The sequence below is a fragment of the Filicampus tigris genome, chromosome 16 (genome assembly GCF_054856515.1).
Source record: "Filicampus tigris isolate MCC_2025a chromosome 16, RoL_Ftig_1.0, whole genome shotgun sequence".
NCBI lineage: Eukaryota > Metazoa > Chordata > Actinopteri > Syngnathiformes > Syngnathidae > Filicampus > Filicampus tigris.
In genome coordinates this window covers 4,883,123-4,900,886 of record NC_141232.1, presented here as the reverse complement: position 1 = coordinate 4,900,886, position 17,764 = coordinate 4,883,123, and the positions used below count along the sequence as shown (strand labels likewise).

Sequence of the window (17,764 nt, the reverse complement as noted above, 5' to 3'; positions counted from 1 at the left end):
TAAGCAACGGGTATTTGAATACGAACGGGGAGCAACAGTGTAGACAAAAAATATAACTCACAGGCATCTGTTATTTCCCCTCAAAGAACGACAAAAATTACTACTAGGACTTACAGAGGAGTCGGACGTGTTTTGTACGTTACACCAAGTAGAGTTCGTGCAGTGAGCCTGTTATCGAAAGGGGCACTATACACAGTGCGTACTTTAAGCGTGATGAGATTATCCCCCCCCCTTGCAGTTTGCGTCAAACCACTTAAATTAATATCTTTCATCGTCTTTCGGTGCTTCCTTCTTCCACGGCAGCCGCCGGGGGAAAACAAAGAGGGGATTCAGCTTTTTTAAAGACTAACTTTTGGAAGGCACCCACTTGATTCGATTATCTCCGGCTGCCAGCTCTTCACATTAGCTTTCTTCTTCTTTGTCATTTTCAAGCAATCGAACTTATTCTCCTCGATTTACTTCTCTGTCTTGTCTTCTCTTCTCTGTGGCAGGGTGTTGAAGATGGCAGTGTGGATTCAGGCCCAGCAGCTCCAGGGAGATGCTCTCCACCAGATGCAGTCTCTGTACGGTCAGCACTTCCCCATCGAAGTGCGACATTATCTGTCGCAGTGGATCGAGGGCCAACTTTGGTGAGTCTCACGAGCGCTTCTCGGGCAATTTCTATGCATGCTATGTGCCACTCTTTAGCCTAACAGCTCTAAATTAATTACACACGAAGTGAACTGTGGTTGAGTTGCCTTGAATAGATTTACATCGCAAGTTCAAGGGGCCAATTCCGATTTAATATCTGGATCCGCTTTTTTTTTCTTGTTCATTCCCACTTGCCTTTTGTACATGTTTGAAGGTAATTGTTGAAAAAGTCTGAGAACAATTTAGTACTGAATTGTTGAGATATAGCTTTAAACTCTTTTTCACAATGTCAGTTGATGGATTTTTTTTTTTTTAGGTTTGGCTAAAACCGAGCCCAGATACGCACTTAGGCTTTCTGGCATGAGCGCCGTGATTCCATCTGTCAATATCCGGCGCAATCTCCTTGGCCCATTTCTACCACTACAGCATGACGTTAGCTAGCAAGCTATGCCTACAGCCTGAAAAAAATGATATTGCCTGAAGGGGTATGTGTTTTATCTTTAAGTATTTGGGCTACCGTGTCTCCTTTATGTGGGCCTGCTTGCTAGCTAGCTCGCACATACTAGCCCGCGGACAGCTTTGAAAGTTTTGGCATGTGTCTTATCTAGCCGTGCCTTTTGTTTTGCACACTGTTTCTCAGTCATTCCAAGTTTGTAAAAGAGCCGACGCCAAACTCTGACCAGAAAGCATTTTCCAAGCTTGAGTGTTTCGTCGTGGCGGATGGCGTTTGGCAGTGATGTTTTATGACTCGTAAAACTCGACAGAACTTTTGAATAATTCCAAAAAGTCGCATTGAAAATTCATCCCCTGAAGCCAGTTTCGCTTGGCAGGATTAAATTTGCAATCATGAGTAAAGGCACAAGGTCGCGCAAACTCATGCCCGAAAAGAGACAAAAAGTCTGCCGTCTTGTTTTGAAGTGACCATTTTCGTGTCATTTGAGACATTTCCAGTGGTCCTTCAAAGAAGAATTTTTCCGATTGTGAATACAATGGAATCACATTTACTGGACAGATTTGTGATGCCCAGCCTGTTTCTCTTATCAACATAAAAATCCAAAGGTACCGTATATCTATCATGAGGAGACCTGGAAATACACAGGCGGTCCACCATTTCGACGAGCACCTCGTGTGTACCGTTTGAACCTATTGGAACGTGCCTGTTTGCCTCGGTCAGGGACAACATCGACTTGGAGAACCCGCAAGAGGAGTTCAAGGCCAAGCGCTTGCTGGATGGGCTAATCCAGGAGCTGCAGAACAAAGCGGAACACCAGGTCGGCGAGGACGGCTTCCTGCTCAAAATCAAACTGGGTCACTATGCCAGCCAACTCAAGGTAAGTCGTTTAAGATACGAGAGATGGAGAAAATTCTAGATCGCTCGAGAGTGCTCTTTTTACCATAAAAATGACACACCAGCCACCCAAGGAAAATAACCGTGCCCTCTGGAACGATGTTGTGAAATTCCGTATCAAGCAGCCACATTTAATAGTATAATTCTTTTATTGAAACTGTTTCCCAAGCAGAACAAGCCGTCCCTTTCAACATCCTCCCTGTTGACGTTTTTTTAGCAAGGGCGCACACAGGAGCACCACATGTTTCAGAACAGTTTGTATCCATTGCAAGGAAAAACAAGAGGACAGTCCAAGTGCGGCCCTTGGTCGTTAGCCAGCACTGCTATTTATGATCCCTGCTCTCAAAATCCATTCTTCTCTTGCCTTCTGCTCGCCTCCCGGAAACCAGGCTGTGAAACTGGGCAAAGGGGAATTGGCTTTGCTAAGATGGATTCCCGGATTTCTGGCGCCCTTCATTTTGCTTTGGGGACTTTATTTGGCCTGTATTTACTGACAAGGCCAAGGTGCCATCTAAGCATTCAAGACTCAAATGAAGATATGGTGGAACCTTCCAAAAGGCAATTTCACGGCAAACAACCATTCACGCTTACAGATAATTCAGCGTCTTCACATTTTTTTGGACAAAAATGCAAGCATCCGTAGCTCGCGTTTGATTTCGTAGGTTCCCGTTCCACTGGCGATTCAAGGAAAATCAATCCAAATGTAATCGTCATCGCATGAACGTGTAAAAACACTGCTGAGTGCTCGTATGCTAATGATCGCTTTAAACAAAGTGCGCCGCTCTTCAGAGACCGTCGTCATTAAGCTCCTCTAATGGGCTCTAGCGTATCCGCCGCGCCGGGCCCCCGAGAAGCTCCTTGATGCGTCTAAATTGGCGAGTGCGGAGCGCGGCTGCCGCTCGCCTCGTCAGGGCTTAACGAGACATTAACCACGGCACATGTTCTCCTTGTCTTTCAGAGCACGTATGACCGATGTCCTCTGGAGCTGGTGCGCTGCATCAAGCACATCCTCTACACCGAGCAGCGGCTCGTGCGGGAGGCAACCAATGTGAGTGCTGCCAAACTACACACGCACACTTTTTGTCCATCATGCCGCAACTACACTCGTTTAGCTTCAAAAATGAACTCAGAAGTCTGCGGAAACATTCTGATGCAATCACACACACGGCCAAAGCAACCAAGTTGCGGATCAGGGGTTGCAGTATAAGGTTTTATTCCAGGCCACCTCTCCGGACTTAAACCCCATGGAGCATGCATTTTACCCGTTGAAGACGAGCCGAAGGGAGTAAAGCTCCCCATAACACTGTCGCTACTGTTGTTAAGTGAGAGCCCCCTTTTTTCTTTGAAAATTCTAATTAGCCAATCTCCTGACATTTCTATTCCATCCATCCATCCATTATCGATACCGCTTATCCTCACATTCCTTAAAGGGGAAATCAACCCGAACATATTTTTTTAAAGAATGTGTTCTATGCACGCCCACTATTTGAAACACAGCAGTTTGTGGAATAAGAGTTAATCCACTCGTTTTTAGCCATTTCTGGGGGCGGCCATTTTGTCACTTCTGTCGACTGAAAATGACATCACAACTACCCGGGGCTCAGGTAACGACCAATCACGGCTCAGCTTTAGAAAACAGGCGAGCTGTGATTGGTCGTCCCCTGAGCCCTGGGTAGTTGTGACGTCATTTTCAGTCGATAGAAATAACAAAATGGCCGCCCTCTGAGATGGCTAAAAACGGGTGGATTTTGCTGCTTAACTCATATTGCACAAACGCACTATGAATCAGAGTGCCGTGTCTCGACACTCCTCCATGAAATGAGGAGGAAACAGCTCCGCTGCAGTGTTGGCAGAGTCACGTGACCGGGTCCCGCCCGCTGATTCGGCGAATGATTATCACTTCCTCCTCCTCTGCCGTCAATGCACACTGATTTTTCAGCATTTCCTCATACTTTGCGGCCGTCGGCTGAGGCAGTATTAATACTCGATAATGTAAAATTACACATCGCGAACGCAAGATCGACGATGATATCGGTAACGATACATATCGGCCGCCTCTATGGCAAAGTGTGATCCCAGCCTGCGAAACAGGGTAAACACTTATTTCACAGCAATTATTTCTGCAGTAGCAAAGCTTGGAAATCGAATATTTAATGTTTTATTGCACGCCACGAGTTATGAAAGGCATCCATCCAGCAGCGCGTGAACATCTGAATCTCGGTAACTCCTGGCTTGAATTGATTTCCAGTCACAACGCGCCTCTTCTATTAGCATAAAATATGCGCACCGATGAGGATTCGACACAGTTTAGCCGTTATCTGACTGACCTCGGTTATGCAGCACCGCTCTATCGCAGACTTGCAATTCTGGATTTTACTCGCTCATACGAAGGTGAGTGCATCCTGGCCATCTTGGTTTCTTTCCCACCTGTTGTCTCAAATGACACTCTTTCAACGTCCCTTTCTGTCCAAACCCCATCAATGCAACCGAACAGTCCAGCTCTCCGGTGGGCGGGATGTTGGACAGCATGTCTCAGAAGTACCAGCAGATCAACCAGGCCTTCGAGGAGCTTCGTCTGCTCACCCAGGACACGGAGAACGACCTGCGCAAGCTCCAGCACAACCAGGAGTACTTCATCATCCAGTACCAGGAGAGCCTGCGCATTCAGGGTGAGACAATCCCATCATGTGGAAACCTACAAAGTCAAACGCGTTTCGGAGCTAGGGAGCTAAGCAAGACAAGCGGCGTTTATTAGCGGAAGTGGAGCTCAAAAGTGTGGAGAGAAAAACAAGTCCCTAAAGCATTTTCATTCATGAAAGCAGCACTTTATACTTCTCAGTCACTGTGGCGAATGTCAGAGACAACGTGATTGGAGAAACTCAGTGTGGGGGGCTTTTATTATGGAAATTATAATATTCAGAAAACTCACAGACGTTTTCATAAAAAAAAAAATAGGAAGAAAATAGGTAGTTAAAAGGTTTATTTGACAATTTAAATGTGTCCGATGGGTCAACATTTGGTTGGTACCCCAAAACAATTTCAATTCACAGAATTGGAGAATGTCATTTTCCAACAGCAAGTCCACAAGGCGGAAGCGATGCCTCGGCCTTGATCGAAAACGTCAACAAGCACCGGACTCATCCGGCTTTTATTACAATAAAAAGGCAAACAGCCTCTGAATTAGGTCTTCTTAGAAATCCATTAATTTTCTCTCTTTCGAATTTATACGCCCCCCCCCTTTTAGCTCAGCTGTCCAGCCTGGCCACACTGCCCCCTGCTGACCGACAGTTACGAGAGCCCACCTTGCTAAGCAAGAGAGCCACCGTGGAGGCGTGGCTGACAAGGGAGGCCAACACACTACAGAAGTACAGACTGGTATCCGCTTGACTCTTCTTCTCCTACTCCTGCTGCACGAGCGCTTTGCAAACGGAAAAGTTGACGCCGTCGTTGTCGTCCAGGACCTGGCGGAGAAGCACCAGAAGACGCTGCAGCTGCTGAGGAAGCAGCAGACGCTCATCCTGGACGACGAGCTGATCCAGTGGAAGAGACGGCAACAGCTGGCGGGCAACGGGGGCCCGCCGGAGGGGGGCATGGACATCCTGCAGTCCTGGTGAGCTTCCGTTCCGCGTACGAGGGCCACGTGGAATCACAGAGGTCGTCGCTTTACAAGCTCCTAATGGCCCGAAGTTTATTGCCTCCTAATGAGAACGAATAGTCACATCCTTTGTGATTAGGACGTTAAGTCAGAGCAAACTGCTGGTGCAAATGAAGGGCAGTTGGACTTGCTATGAGCGGCCGCAGTTCTTTCTTTAGGAATTTAGTCCATAGTGTACATATCCAATTTAGGCTCAGGAGTGAGAGTGAGAGTGAGAATACCATCACTGACATCGGACACGAGTACTTTCTGTCATTTTTTTTTGTGTGTTTATTAGGTGCGAGAAGCTGGCGGAAACCATTTGGCAGAACCGGCAACAGATCCGGAGAGCGGAACACCTCAGACAACAGCTGCCCATCCCGGGTCCTATTGAAGACCTCCTCAACGAACTCAACAGCACGATCACAGACATCATCTCGGCCTTGGTCACAAGGTAGCAAAAATAAATAAATAAAAAAAAATGCAAATCATTGATACGCTCCCTTAATGCTTTTTTTAATCATTGCCTCCATTAATTTAAACCATAAATACGGTCCCCAAATGCTTAAATATCGTTTCCAACTCATCTTACATTACCCTCTAAAATAAATGTATTTAAAGGGCTCATAAATATATAAAAATTAGAACCCGTTGAGTTGCCGTTGAGTGACGCAACACACATGAGCTAATCTAACCTTGGCTTTCACTTTGATATGAAAAAACATGAAATGTTCAGCCCCACTTCTGTGATGCCCCCGTCAGCACCTTCATCATCGAGAAACAGCCCCCGCAGGTGCTCAAAACCCAGACCAAGTTCGCCGCCACCGTGCGCCTCCTGGTCGGCGGCAAGCTGAACGTGCACATGAACCCGCCGCAGGTCAAGGCAACCATCATCAGCGAGCAGCAGGCCAAGTCGCTGTTGAAGAACGAGAACACCAGGAAGTAAGTTCGCCCGCATTATGGACACTTCTGAATGTTTTCTGTTGCCATCCTTGAAGTTACTTCGAGGTTGGGGGAAAATCCCTCTTAATTTCCCATTAAACTGAGCGGTCACACAAACTCCCTGAGTCTACTTTGGGGCCACAGTGCGCGACATCTTGCACATGGCGGTGCATGGCATGTGCATGATGTGCCATACTTGAGTGCTGCGCACAGCTTGAATATACTCCCGGACACAAGTTGTTTTGAAAGAAGCCTAAAAAAAAGCCTTTCACCGAGTAGGCTGAGATGAAATTTGGCCGCCTAGCGAGCACGTCACACGCATGAGGGCCGGTTAGTGGGGCCGGACAAAAATCCACTTCCGGCCATGCTTAGTCCAGCCATTTAAAAAAAAATTGTCCCCCCCCCCACCCCTCCGCCCGAAAAATGGGCATCCGGCCGGGCCGGAGGGTCCCAGGGACGGACTGCCCAGCTCTGCAAGTTCCGATTTATGAAGTAGGTATGTTACAAAAAAATCAAACCCAAATAGTGCATATCATTGAAAACACAAATAACATTAGACTAGTTGAGGAATACATTTAAAAAAAGACTTTTAAATGACTTTCCCAGCACTGCTGGTTACAATTGGTCTGTACTGGATTACACTTGATTCACACCTCACCACACAGACATGGCTGGAACTCCAACAATGCCTCGGAAGACTCCATGCAGAATCTACTTTTAGCGCCGTTCGGCCGCCTTGTTCCACATTCCGAACGCAGCAGGAGTGCGTCAGCAGTCAAATGCGTGAACAATAATGCCATTATCTTGTCTTTTTTTTTTTTTTTTTTTTTTTTTTTTCTCCTCCATGCAGGCTTAAAAAATAAAAACTAAGGCACCCATCTTTTGCGTGTGGCAAAAATACATTTAATGGATGGCTCATCAATGCTCTTTTCTTTCTGTTGCTTTTTAGTGAGAGCAGCGGAGAAATTCTCAATAACAATTGCGTGATGGAGTATCACCAGACAACGGGCACGCTCAGCGCTCACTTCAGAAACATGGTGAGGGCCCCGCTGCGAGCGTCACACTCGGATAACAGCTGCTCAGCGTATTTGTTCAAATAGCATCCAGGGGCGTTTATTTGTTTATGCAAATGCCAGGGCGTCTATTTGAGGGTGGCTTTTATTTGTTTAAGTGGAACGCACACAAAAAAAGGCATGCTTGTCTCTGCGGTCAAACTGAGCGTTCTTGTCTCGTCGGTTTGCGTATGTGCAACAAAAAGCTATTTTAGCCTTGATATGCAATATGATTTATAGTTGTCCATGTCTCATGTATTCAGTCCTTGAAGAGGATTAAGCGGTCGGACAGGAGAGGAGCCGAGTCGGTCACGGAGGAGAAGTTCACCATCCTCTTTGAGTCCCAGTTCAGCGTCGGAGGCAATGAGCTCGTCTTCCAAGTGAAGGTGAGTAAACACAATCAAGCCTCCGCTTTTTAGATTGTTATTATACAAGAGTTTCACAGCTAATTGACTCAGTAAACGTCAATAATATTGGACATTCTTCACAGAGGAGAAAGAAGATATGCCTGTGAGCGTTGTTATATTGTCTGTCTACAATTGTTGCTGTACTCTTTGTGTTCAAATATCCGTCGCTGAAAGGGTTATGACCTGCGCAACGCCTTGCTCCGGAGTAGATCCGTATCGACCAAAAAGATTGATGTTCCTTTTGTCGTTGTTTCCGTCTCCACAGACGTTGTCGCTGCCTGTGGTGGTGATAGTCCACGGGAGCCAAGACAATAACGCCACGGCGACGGTGCTGTGGGACAATGCTTTTGCGGAGCCCGTGAGTACACGTTTCGTCATGTATTGCGAGCAAGCACTTCAGAAACCGTCATTTTCAATTCTAGCCACATCCAGATGACACAAGAAACACTTTGAATCTGACGAAAAGGTTCTTTCAAATCAGGGTGCCAAGTTAGACTTTCAATTTAGGCTTAGGGTTTCAAGTTAAAAATTCCATTTAGGAGTAGAGATTAAATTGAGGCTTTCAAGTCAGGGCCAGGGTGTTGATTTCAATTTAAGATCAGGGTTTCAACTGAAGGTTTTGATTTAGTGTTCTAAGTTGTTAGGGCTTTAATTTAGGGTTCCTCGTTTCAATTTAAGGTAAGATACAGCGCTCTTGAAGTGCTCTGATTGGTGAAAATCTGAAAACTTTCCGCCATCAATTCAGCTTTAAAGGCAGCTCATGACCCGCGTAACACTCAGCAGTCGTCGGGCACCAGCGGGTGGTGAGAGATACACAGAAACATCAGCAGCAGCGGCGGCGGCGTGGACGCCCCGCGGAAGGTTTTCAGGTCTGCCTCGGCACAGCGGGCGGCAGCATTTCATACACTGTCGATAAGCGTAACCCACTGCGCCCAGTGCCGCGTAATGCGGTGACTCATCGTCTCTAATGGCAAACCTTTGGACCTCCTTCGGGGTCAAAAAGTTCTTGTTTGACCGGTGTAACGCATTCGACATGTGCCCAGGCCCCCATTTTGTTGGAAATGTTTATTGAATGAGACGTGCCATGCTCAAGCCAAAATCTTCCAGGAAGTAAAGCATGCTTTTCATGCATCCGCTCCAGGGTTTATAGTTTCGGATTTTCCATTATAGTTCATTTTTATTCCATTTTTTTTTTTTAGTAGTTATTAGCAGCTTTTATTCATTTTTATTTTTCAGGAGTGAAAATGTGTCGTTTTAATTCAGTTATTATTCGTTTTAGTATTAGTTTTTTTTTTTTTAAATATATATGGAGTATTTGTCAAGTGCAAGATAACGTAAGGTCACAATTACGTATCGTGTAATAAAGTCAACTACAGTCCCCCAAACATTCAGCCTCCGTACGGTCGTGTCACGGTCACTACGGATCACATCGGACGTGATCAAATCATTCATCTCAAAGGATCATCTTTTCGAGGCGGGCGATCGTTGGACTTGTGGTCTGTCCATCAGCGTGGAAGACATCGACGGCGTTGTACGTTTTGCGTGCTAACGCTGGAGGATGACGGCGTTTGCTTGTCGTCCTTCAGGGCCGCGTGCCTTTCCTGGTGCCCGACAAGGTGCTGTGGCCTCAGCTGTGCGAGGCCATCAACATGAAGCACAAGGCGGAGGTGCAGAGCAACCGCGGCCTTTCCGAGGAGAACCTGGTCTTCCTCGCCCAGAAGGCTTTCGGCAACTCCAGCACCGGCATCGAGGACGATCGCAACATGACGATGACCTGGTCACAGTTTAACAGAGTCAGTTTACTCGTGATTCTCCCTCTCTGTATCTGTAACCACAACATAATGACTTGTTGTATTCGGTGCTCCTCGAGGCTTTTTTTTTTTTTTTTTTTTTCTCCCCCTTCCTTGTCGCCTTTTCCCACAGGCCAGAATTACTGAGCAATTTGCGAAGCATGCTCGTATTCCATTGAGAGATGCATTTAGCCCGAACTCACACTCACAGAAGTATTCGCCACGCCATTTTGCATTCATCCCCGCAGTGGCGTTCCACGCTCCAGTCGTGTGAAATGAGCTCAGCCCTCGTCTTAATGACTCTGTTTGTTTGACTCTCGTTTTTCCATCTTCCCGGCGCAGCCAACACAATACGGCAATCACGCGTCATTCGATTATGATAACGGCAGCGCAACGGGCGCTCCCTCGCCGCAGACAAGCAAGGCGCGTTGTCGGTTATGATTCTTCATGCGCGACGTGGCGTATTTGTGGCAAACGCGAAGAGCGCGTATTGCAACGTGCGTTCGGGCTTCATATTGTGCTCCACTCATCAGGAAAGCTTGCCCGGCAGGAACTTCACATTTTGGCAATGGTGTGACGGCGTGATGGAGCTGACGAAGAAACATCTCAAGCCGCACTGGAATGACGGGTGAGCGTTCTCTCGGTGCGGCGTGTACCGGAAAATGCGGTGTGTTCTGCTCGAGGGCGGGGGGGGGTGGGGGGGGGTCGGGTTGACAATAGTGTAGTTGGCCTCCTCCATGGCAACCAGCGTGTGTGAAGATAAAATGGAGCACAGATGTATGGAGGGAAGGGGGGGGGAGGGTCAAGACATACTCTTACAACGCTTTCCCTTTTATTTTTCAAGAGCCATCCTGGGCTTTGTGAACAAGCAGCAGGCTCAAGACATGCTGATGTCCAAGCCCAACGGCACTTTTCTCCTGCGCTTTAGCGACTCAGAGATCGGAGGGGTCACAATCGCCTGGGTGGCCGAAAACCCCAACAAAGCAGGTATGAGGTCGATGTCAAGTTGAACAGGTGCACCTCTGCGTTGGAAACGTCAGAGGCTGCGTTTCCATCGACCAACTTGTGCTGGTTTTAGAGAGGATGGCAAACAATACCACTGTACTGCCTGAACGGGCTGCGGTAGGACTCAGCTGCAAAGTTGAAGGGATTCAAAAGCAAAGTTAAGGAATACAAAATAGTGCACCAAAGGTGCCTACAGGGCAAGAACTGGATTTTTGGAAATAAATAATTGTAAAAATACTTTAAAACACCTCAGTCATAGCCATGGGAAAAGAGCATCGTTTTTATCCTGCATTTAAAAGCATTTACAATTCAGTGGTATATTTTCTATCTTTGTTCAGTCATATTATTCACTCTGATAATAAAGGATAGCAACAAATTGGGGGAATGCATTACACACAATGTGCAGAGGAAAAAAAATGCTTTTAAAGGCTGATTTTGGGGGCTAGCGTGTTATTGATTTTACGGTAATATATTTTGGTCGAATGATGTTGCTGCCGATACAAGCTGTAGTAAAAATGTGGCAGCAATTTGCCGGCGGCACGGTTGATGCTCACCTACTGTGCTGCCTAAATGGACTGCGGTAGAAAATTAATTAAATTAATATCGCGGAATGAAATAAAGCACTTTTCATTTCAAATGAAATCTCAAGAGATGGAAGTAATCAGCCAGAGGCACGGTGCTTAGCGAACTGGCGTGCCGTCTAAACAAAATGCGCCGCAAATTGAAAGTGCAAGCAAGCAACCAGACAGCAGAACAATTGATTTTAATCCCAGCTTCTGTGCTGTGTAAACGGGCTGCGGTAGAACGCAAAGGTGGCAGCAACCTTTTCGTTCATTTGAATCCAATTATTTGGCTGCCTAAACGGGCTGCGCCACAAATGAAAAGTGCAAAGCAATCAGTCGGCGGGCCAATTAATTTTCAGCCCATCTACTACTACTGAGTTTTAGAAATCGACAGCGGCGGCAACCCGACAAGGCGGGGATTTATGGCCCACTACTTCAAACCACTGCGCCGCCCGCCCTCAGCCCCGTCTCGCCTCGTGTCCCAAAATGTTCCCCTTGACGTCTTGAAACGCCCTTCGTGAAAACCAACGGACGTGTTGTTTTTTTTCCCCAGGCGAGAGAATGGTGTGGAACCTCATGCCCTACACGACCAAAGACTTCACCATTCGCTCTCTGGCCGACCGCATCAGCGATCTCAACCACCTCCTCTTCCTCTACCCCGACAGGCCCAAGGACGACGTCTTCTCCAAGTATTACACCCCTCCCCTCTGTAAGCGGCGCCGTCCCACCTAGCTCCTTGTCTGGCCTCTCTCGCTTTTGACGCCTTACAATGGTTCTCTGTTCCCTGTGCAGCCAAGGCGGTGGACGGCTACGTGAAGCCGCAAATCAAACAAGTGGTGCCTGAGTGAGTTGCCCCCTTTTCCCTTTCGTTCCTTCTAGGTAATCATCGGCTATTGGATCCTGCATTACAGATCAGCAATTACTTAGCTGTGTCAGTTGGAGGAGGCCAATTAAAAGATGCAGACGGGCTCCTGAGCGAGCGTCTCCTCCGCTCATCATTAGAGTTAGCCTTGTTAGCCGCGCGAGCGCCGCTCCGGCCGCCGCTTCGCCGTAATGACGCGGCGGGGCGCGGAACCCACGCTGCGGGCGGTTGCTTAGACGACCGCTAACTAAGCATCAAGGACTCATTGCTTTTATTTTGCGTGTGTGTGCGTGTGCGCGCGCCCGCGCTCTGCACAGGTTTACAACGGCCAATCCCGATCCAACAAGTGGGAATGCGACCTACATGGATCACGGCGCCTCTCCGATACCTGTCAGTCACCCCCACGCCTACGGCTTGTACCCACCCATGTGAGTCGCTGCGCCGCGTGAATGAAGAAAACGGGCATGGTTTATCAAATGCTGATTAATTGATTGTCATCAGTTGGGATTTTTTTTTTTTTCTTTAGCAGTCAATATTGCCTGGATGTAGGCCTTGTGCATTTCACAGTGGAATTTGCTGTCTGAGTGGACTGTCATATATTAGAAAGTGGCACCAACCTGACGGGGGCGCAGTTTAATTGAAAATCAAAAAATGAGAAGCCACCCGACATGGGCATTATGTTTGACCGAACGTGTTTGCTGCATGAATAGGCAAAGAAATCTAAAGTGGCAGAAATGAGACCAGGGTGTGATTCGTTGTCACGCAAAGAGGTTGGCTGCAGTTGGCTCTCTGAGGACTTTTGCCCAACCGGTTGAATGCCTAAACGGGCTGCCATAAACTACTTAGTTGCCAAAGCAAAAGCGGAAACAAATGCCAGGATCTCGCATCATTTTGTGACTCTGTACTCCCTAAACGGGCTGTTGAAATCCAAATCCCGAAAATGGTCTTTTTCTTCCCACCTAGTTTGCTACCAATCTCGGTAACAGATAGCGTCAGCACACCATCCATTGTGGACCTACTTTTTTTGTTGCCGAAACGGGTTGCGGTAAAAAAAAACAAAAAAAAACGAAGGTCATCAAATCCCGGCATCCTTTTACGTCGTCCACGCAGGAGCGAATCCATGCTGGAGGCGGACGGAGACTTCGACCTGGACGACACCATGGACGTGGCGCGGCACGTGGAGGAGCTGCTGCGACGGCCCGTCGAGAGCCACTGGGGCGGCCAGCAGTCATGACCGCACCCAACCAAGCAACTGGCCCTGCCTCACCACTTGACATGGCTCATGGTTTTAATTCCAATCATCTCAACTGTTCTGCCCTCTCCCTCCATTGCTATAATGTGAAATGTTAATAACGGTTGTGGTTTTATTTTATTTTTCCCCGCGTCAGAGCATGTGACTCGTCTTTCAAGTTTTATTATTTGTGTCCAAAAGTATTTGTACAAGGTTTCAATGCAAAACCAAAAGTGTTACAGTATTGGTTAAAAAAAAAAAAAAAAAAAAAAAAAAAAGTGTTGAGTTGTCAATGTGCATGCATTCTCTTGAGTTTAACACAAGCGCTACTGTACGAAGACTTTTCTATTTTATATCTCGGCTTCGAATGAATGTTGTCTTTGGACAAAAAAAAAAAAAAAAAAATGGACTTTTACTCAAGAGCTTTTTCTCGTTACAGCAAACACTCAAAGACACAAAGAAGTGGTTACACGCACGGCACGCGCTCGCTCAGATGCGCTCACCTACTAGAACCTCGCCCGGGGGCACTTTGTCACCTTTGTGTATCGTACAGGACTATTTGTTCTCTAAATGGTCGAAGCTTTTCAACAACGCTGCCTGCTTGTCCTCTCAGGTCCCCCACCCCCACCCCCTCACCCCCCACCTCGCCTCCCACCTCCTCATCGCCCCTGCCTTGCCTTAGCTCGCGTCTCACAGGCCGCCTTCTTTTCACCTTCTGTGTAAACGGTAACCACACCCGCCGACGGATTTACTTGACAGAGTTCGAGCGAAGCCGTTCCGCGCGGTTCCATACGGGCCAAAAAACGCATGGGATCTGGAATCGACTAGTTATCTATAAATTGTTAACTGTTAACAAAGAGGGGATTCATTTTTGGTAATCTTGCTGCCTAAACGGCCAACTCTAGATAGTGGCGCCATGCTAACTCATTTCAGCCCAACTATTCAGTTGCTAAATCCTAAACAGACTGCTGGCGAAATGCAACGTAGTGGCAACCCGACAAGATGGAGAGTGGCGCAAGCAGCGGTAGTGTGGTTCTGTTGCGGTTTCGCTATTTTGCCGCCTAAACGAGCTGCTTTTTGATAGACACGCAGTATGTTCGGTAGTTGCACCTTATCTTTCTCATGAATTTAGTTTACTACTCATTTGTTTCCAAAATAGAAGTGACAACAAACTGCCAGGGGCTCGCTTCATTTTGGTTTGACTAATTTGCTCCCTAAACGGGTTGTTGTCGAAATACAACCTATCGGGGCTGGGTTTACTGCCGCAACCAGCGGAGTTTGGTTCCGTTGCAGTCAAACTATTTGGCTGCCTAATCGGGTTTCTGCATGATAGATATTTGTTAGGTTTTACGTCATATTTTTGGTACATTTAGTATTTTACAAATTTTTCGCCAAAACAAGTGCTAACATCCCATCCGAGGCTTTATTTTGGTCCGACTACTTTGCTGCCTAAACGGGCTGTTGTAGAATTTAAAAATGACAGCAACTCAACAAAATGTGTTATTTATTGCACATTGTACGCTCAAGGAATGCAAAGTGGCATAGTCGGGGGACATAGTTGTGGCAGCAACCATAGCGACAGTAGAAATGGAATGTGAAAACAACATTTTAAAATGCTGACTGTTAGCATGTCACTGGCATTTTAGTTATGATGTTAGCATTAAGTTGGCGGGCCGTTCTTCAGGCAAAATGTTTTGGTTGTTTTCAATACACAAGTTGCAATCCTCTTAGTTTTATGTTTGGTTTGACAGTAAACTCAATCGACAACTTGAGGCCTCTTTTTGAAGAATTGTCGAATTCAAGTTGACACCCGGAAGTCAAAGCAAAAACAATCGTCCGAACAGCAGCTCGTATGTAGGAAAAAAAACTTGTGGTCACTCGTATCTCAAGGCACCGCCGTATGTTGAACTTAAAAGTAAATGTGACACCACGGCGGCCATTTTGTTTGGCATCCAATCCAATACTGTTGCTGAGGAAACTCCCTAGTGGAGTTATTGTCACGACTTGTATTGTATGATATACAGTACTTGCAGTATTCAGTGTACTTTATACAGTCTGTCGGCGGTTGAAGGACACATATACAGTAGCGTCATCCTCAGGAATGCGTTGTTCTGCTCCCAACGGATGTTATGTGAATATATATACAGACGTCATGTAATCTGCGCCCTTCCTAGGCGTGTGGTCAGGCTATTGAGTGAACAAAAGGACTTCATTTAAATTCATGTGCGTTTATTTTTTCCCACGTTCTCGGAGCTGAATGTGTAGCTCTCTCCTCTTTTCTCACTGAGCTTTATGTAAGATTTGTGACATCGTCATGTGTCGCTGTGCCGTTTGCTATGTTTGTGCTTTGAAGGCTTTTCCAGAGCGAGAGAAAAACAGCCGTCGCCGGCATTGTAATGAAGAGAATTTAAAAAAACAAAACAAAACAAAAAAAAAACGTTTTTATGGAGAATTTCAACTGGAGCCCCCGTGAAGACATGTCGCTACTAAATAAACGCTCTATTTTTTGAGTTTAAAGTCTGGTGTGGTGGCATGAATGCAACCCTTCATGAATTTTACCATGGAAAGCATTGCAATGTTTAGTAAAATGTCAAATAGTGATTGTGAAAAAAAAATTGTGATCATTGTTTATATCAGTGGTGAGGAAGTTTATAAGGTGCCTTTCAAAGCAGAGTAACAAGGTTCTTCACTTTCAGTTCACACTGAAAAACAAAGGTCAATGAACAAAATTAAACTATTGAGCGGTTGAAACAAACCAAGTAAAATACAAGAGACCTGGTTGGGTATTTTATACATGGAGTAAGATTATTGATATAAATACTGCCTAACTGTAGAATCAGTTTTATTCATTTATTTTACTGTGTTTTTACTCAGATATAATGTGTGGCCCACGTTTTCTAACGTAGCCACCCATTGTTGTATTTAAAAAATTGCTTTTTTTGTCAGTATTTTATGGGCACAGCACACGTGAGTAGGCTCACTCTGAAATCCTCTGCTGTCCTCTAATGGACAAAGGATTTTTTTTTTTGTGTATTAAATATCAAACATTTGACCTTGAAAAGGCCTGAGAGGAAGAGAAGAGGAAAATGTAATTGTAAATTGTAATTCAATGATAAATAATTGGTAGTCTTATCATACAGAGTCTGTCTGTAAAGTATTTTTTATCAACTGAGGGAATTATTGAACACACTGCGTCTGCGTCTCTGGAAACTGGAAATTTGGGGTCATTTATACACACCAAATCCCATACAAATGAAGTATTAATGGTAATGTATTAAAACATCCGATAAATCAGATATATTTTATGAAGTGTTACTTTAAAAAAAAACTTTTGAAGGGCATCGGAGAATTCATTTTTTTTTTTAAATCTATGTACAGGGAGCCCTCGGTTTACGATATACAGGTACATAAAAATTCGGGTTATGATATCCCCGTACGGACGTAACTGTCGTAAAGCGAGTACTCCCTGGACTCAATTTATGTTAGCGTCACCTCAGGTTACCACTAGGTGTCAGTAAAATACAATAAATCAAACTCGGGGCTTCCTCCTTCAACGGGAGCTGAAATCACGTGATTTACTCACTGTGCATTTAAGTGAATTCAAAGCAGCACGCTAACATTAGGATTAATATGTAAACGCATTATGGACTAAGAATATTACATGCAATGTTGTGGATTATTTTATTTATTGGTTTAGTGTTTAATTTTCTTTCAAGGCTTCAATTCATTCATATTGACCCTCCAGTCCTTTTCAAAATAAATATTGGTAATAAAAATGAAGTAAATTGTTGTTTAGCTCTAAAGGTAAATTACGTTCCATGTGTATTATATTCATTGGACTTGTTCAGAATGTACTTTTGCTGCTCATTACTGACAAATGAACATTAAACAAAACTATAATAGAGGCTATTTAATTTGTTGCACGACAAAAAAAAAAAACAAACGACCGTACCTTTCAACACAGCACAATGATGATTCATTCGCAGGAAGTGTGGTGCACGGCAAACCCCAGGAAGACGTACGCACGCACGCACACACACGAGAAAGGTGATTCTTCTTAGACAATGTTGGTAAGAAAAAGTATTATTTTCTTACCACTGCAAGCTGTTACCCCTTTCTTCGTAGCTTTAAATCGTACAAAAATCGACAGGCTCAACTTTTGGGGTTATTATTTTAACCCTAAAAGCTTGGTCTAATAAATAACCCACAAAACAATTTTAAAAAACGTAGGGTTGATTTGTGTTTTTTTTATTTGAGTTGGGTTGTTTTCTGAGTTATGTCATTTCTTTGTTTGTCTTTA

General features: G+C 45.5%; 1 protein-coding gene across 1 annotated transcript in view; it reads left to right on the top strand.

Annotated features, from left to right (window-relative positions):
- stat5a (signal transducer and activator of transcription 5a) overlaps positions 1–15,981 on the top strand; it is a 38,088-nt gene extending 22,107 nt beyond the window's left edge. The window contains exons 2-19 of the mRNA XM_086055826.1: positions 492–629; positions 1,805–1,961; positions 2,937–3,026; positions 4,473–4,647; positions 5,223–5,353; positions 5,437–5,588; positions 5,911–6,066; positions 6,375–6,554; positions 7,504–7,591; positions 7,870–7,992; positions 8,279–8,371; positions 9,600–9,806; positions 10,337–10,431; positions 10,648–10,790; positions 11,925–12,080; positions 12,164–12,215; positions 12,551–12,661; positions 13,344–15,981. Coding sequence (XP_085911952.1) covers positions 502–629; positions 1,805–1,961; positions 2,937–3,026; positions 4,473–4,647; positions 5,223–5,353; positions 5,437–5,588; positions 5,911–6,066; positions 6,375–6,554; positions 7,504–7,591; positions 7,870–7,992; positions 8,279–8,371; positions 9,600–9,806; positions 10,337–10,431; positions 10,648–10,790; positions 11,925–12,080; positions 12,164–12,215; positions 12,551–12,661; positions 13,344–13,467 — 2,361 coding nt within the window. The 5' untranslated portion in view covers positions 492–501 and the 3' untranslated portion in view covers positions 13,468–15,981. The remainder of the gene's footprint in view (positions 1–491; positions 630–1,804; positions 1,962–2,936; positions 3,027–4,472; positions 4,648–5,222; positions 5,354–5,436; positions 5,589–5,910; positions 6,067–6,374; positions 6,555–7,503; positions 7,592–7,869; positions 7,993–8,278; positions 8,372–9,599; positions 9,807–10,336; positions 10,432–10,647; positions 10,791–11,924; positions 12,081–12,163; positions 12,216–12,550; positions 12,662–13,343) is intronic.
- Positions 15,982–17,764: the final 1,783 nt, after the last annotated feature.